The 2,521-nt window shown below is 35.9% G+C and overlaps 1 protein-coding gene across 2 annotated transcripts in view; it reads right to left on the bottom strand.

Moving 5' to 3' along the window:
- LOC122811902 overlaps nucleotides 1-2,110 on the bottom strand; it is a 294,398-nt gene extending 292,288 nt beyond the window's left edge. For both annotated transcript variants that reach the window (XM_044084055.1, XM_044084057.1), the window contains exon 1: nucleotides 2,051-2,110. In XM_044084055.1, coding sequence (XP_043939990.1) covers nucleotides 2,051-2,075 — 25 coding nt within the window. In that variant the 5' untranslated portion in view covers nucleotides 2,076-2,110. The remainder of the gene's footprint in view (nucleotides 1-2,050) is intronic.
- Nucleotides 2,111-2,521: the final 411 nt, after the last annotated feature.

Genomic DNA, 2,521 nt, shown 5'->3' with positions numbered 1-2,521 from the left:
TAAGACTATGTCGAATTCGCGGTTATGCATTTACGTTATCATACGGAAGTGTTCGGCTGGGTTGGTGTCTTCAGTTTAAGGTGAGTGAGCGTGCGTGAGTGTTTTTGTAACTTGTGCGAGTGGGTTAGGGTAGGGAGGTGGAGGTATGCGTATGTGTGTTGGCTGTGTGTGATTTTTTTTACTGTTTGTGCGAACTCGGAGTTAGTATATATAAGTAGGGGAGGTGTGGGGGGGGTGCTGTGAAGTGTAGGTATGTGTTTGTGTGGTGTTGTGTTGTATGTCATTGTTTTGTGGTGTGGGTATTATGGTTTGTGTGTTGTGTGCTGCATGCTGTGTGCTTGATGTGGTGGTTTCGTGAATGTGAGGTGTCGGTGTTTTGATGGTTTCGGCTTTATATTGTCGAAATGCTGAAATTCGATATTTTGGCAATATGAAGTGAAACTATATATATATATATATATATATATATATATATATATATTTGGGTTACATTGATAAGCTAACTTGTCGATATGAAAAAAAGGCTGGCACAGCTCATCGAAAATCAACTAGTCACATGTATCATCTTTTTTTCAGTGCGAGATTGCAGTACACTGTGGATCGGGGAAGTTACCCTTTTCTCATTGTACTGCAATCTCAGTATTAGTATATAAAATTAAGAGAGGATGTGGTGCAAAAAACATTTAAACTTTTTTGTTTTTTTGATTGGCTGGTCATAGATCAATTCAATACTTTTATATATAAGCATTTGTACACAGACACATACATATTTTATAAATATATAAACATATATTTTTATATAAATGTGCGTGTGTGTGTGTGTGTGTGTGTGTGTGTGTGTGTGTGTGTGTGTGTGTGTCTATGTGTCTGTATCAATATAAGAATCCCCAAGCCATAAAAACACATATAATCACAAAAAACTGAGTACTATAGCTATTGAAAATACAATATACCAATTAAAAAGTGTGAAACTGACAGTAACACAACACATCTTAATAAATAATGACAATTCAAAAAATAACTAATTACATGCATCTAAAAGAACGTTCTCAAACCTTACAAGAAAAATTGTAATACAATAACAATAAAACACAGCTATGCAAAACATAAAGAAATTTACATAAACGTTAATGGAAAAACACAACCTCTAAAGTATAGAGCTTTACTGCTTAATCCCTCAACGAGGGGGCTTTGTCCCACAGCCCTGTTGCTTATATAAATTATCTTTGTGGCCACACAATAGTGACCAAAGTAAAATGCCATTATCAAAGACAAATGTTACTGACCCACATAAGTATGAACATTCATAGATACCATTACTGTAAATTACACTAAAATGAGAAAGCAAGAGTTATATTTCTGAATCAGTCATATGATACAGGTCCTTACGTAGTTAACTAGGTATGCAACCTAGGAGACCACTGAAATGCCAAGGTGATTTTTTCTAACTGCACCAGAGAACTGGCTGGTTAAGTGAATTGTTCAGAGCCCACGCAGGAGGCAAAGAGAAGTTGAGGCAATCAAACCCTGAACAACAGGAAGCATCTTATTAATAGCTTATAGCCTTAATCCTCTGAGATAATCACCAGACTAGGAAATGTTAGCTGTCATTTACTTTGCTACTGTAATGCATGGAATCCTAGGTAATATTGCATACTCAGCCAATCAGACAATCGTTTGCTTTTTATTAAGATATGCTGTGTTACTGTCAGTTTCACACTTTTTTAAATTGTTGTATCATATTTCAATAGTTATTTCATTCAATTTTTTTGTAATGATATATACTGAGTCATACCAATGTAAGTTAAGAATAGTACAGTGAATCGCAATGTGTGTTACAGTGTAACTGACACAATAACCAGTGTTAACCACTGTGTCACAGTGAACCATGAAATTGTCGAAGTAGTAGAAATGATCATGTTAAAGCCTTATTAATTTTGCACATTAGTACACAACTGAAAAAAGAAAACTGGCATCAGACAGTAAGTAAAACTAAAATACATGGCATTTTAGTAAAGAATGATTGATAGGAGTTAAATTATCCACTTACCTTTATCATCTACTGTGGTAGCCATGTGGGATGTGACATTATAATTTTCTGTTAGAAGTGAATCTGGAAAGATAATACACAGATATTTAACACTGAACACAGACTTGTTTATGAACTAAAGGCAAACTAAAATGTATATGTTTACGAGCAACAAAATTTACAGATACTGTCAGACAACACCACTCAGAGATAGCTGCTAATGCTGCCCAGACCCCAGTGCTGATGTTTTCTACTGACCTCTACTGGTTCTGCTGATTGGAGACCTTAGTTGAACCTGTCCAGCAAAGTCAGTGCTAGTTGTTATTTAGCTTAACTATGAGTGATTTGACCTAGCTAGTTATGCAGGTTGGCCAATGCTCTAGGAACAGCTGGCCAGACCAAACACTGTGGTGTTATTTTTAGAGCATGTCTCTGTCAGACTACAGAGGTGTGGCCAAAAATGATGGCTTGAGTGTAACAGATTTTAGTTGG

Source organism: Protopterus annectens, chromosome 9.part0 (genome assembly GCF_019279795.1).
Source record: "Protopterus annectens isolate FY-2018-M chromosome 9.part0, PAN1.0, whole genome shotgun sequence".
NCBI classification, from domain to species: domain Eukaryota; kingdom Metazoa; phylum Chordata; order Ceratodontiformes; family Protopteridae; genus Protopterus; species Protopterus annectens.
This window is presented reverse-complemented; position numbering and strand designations above follow the sequence as displayed.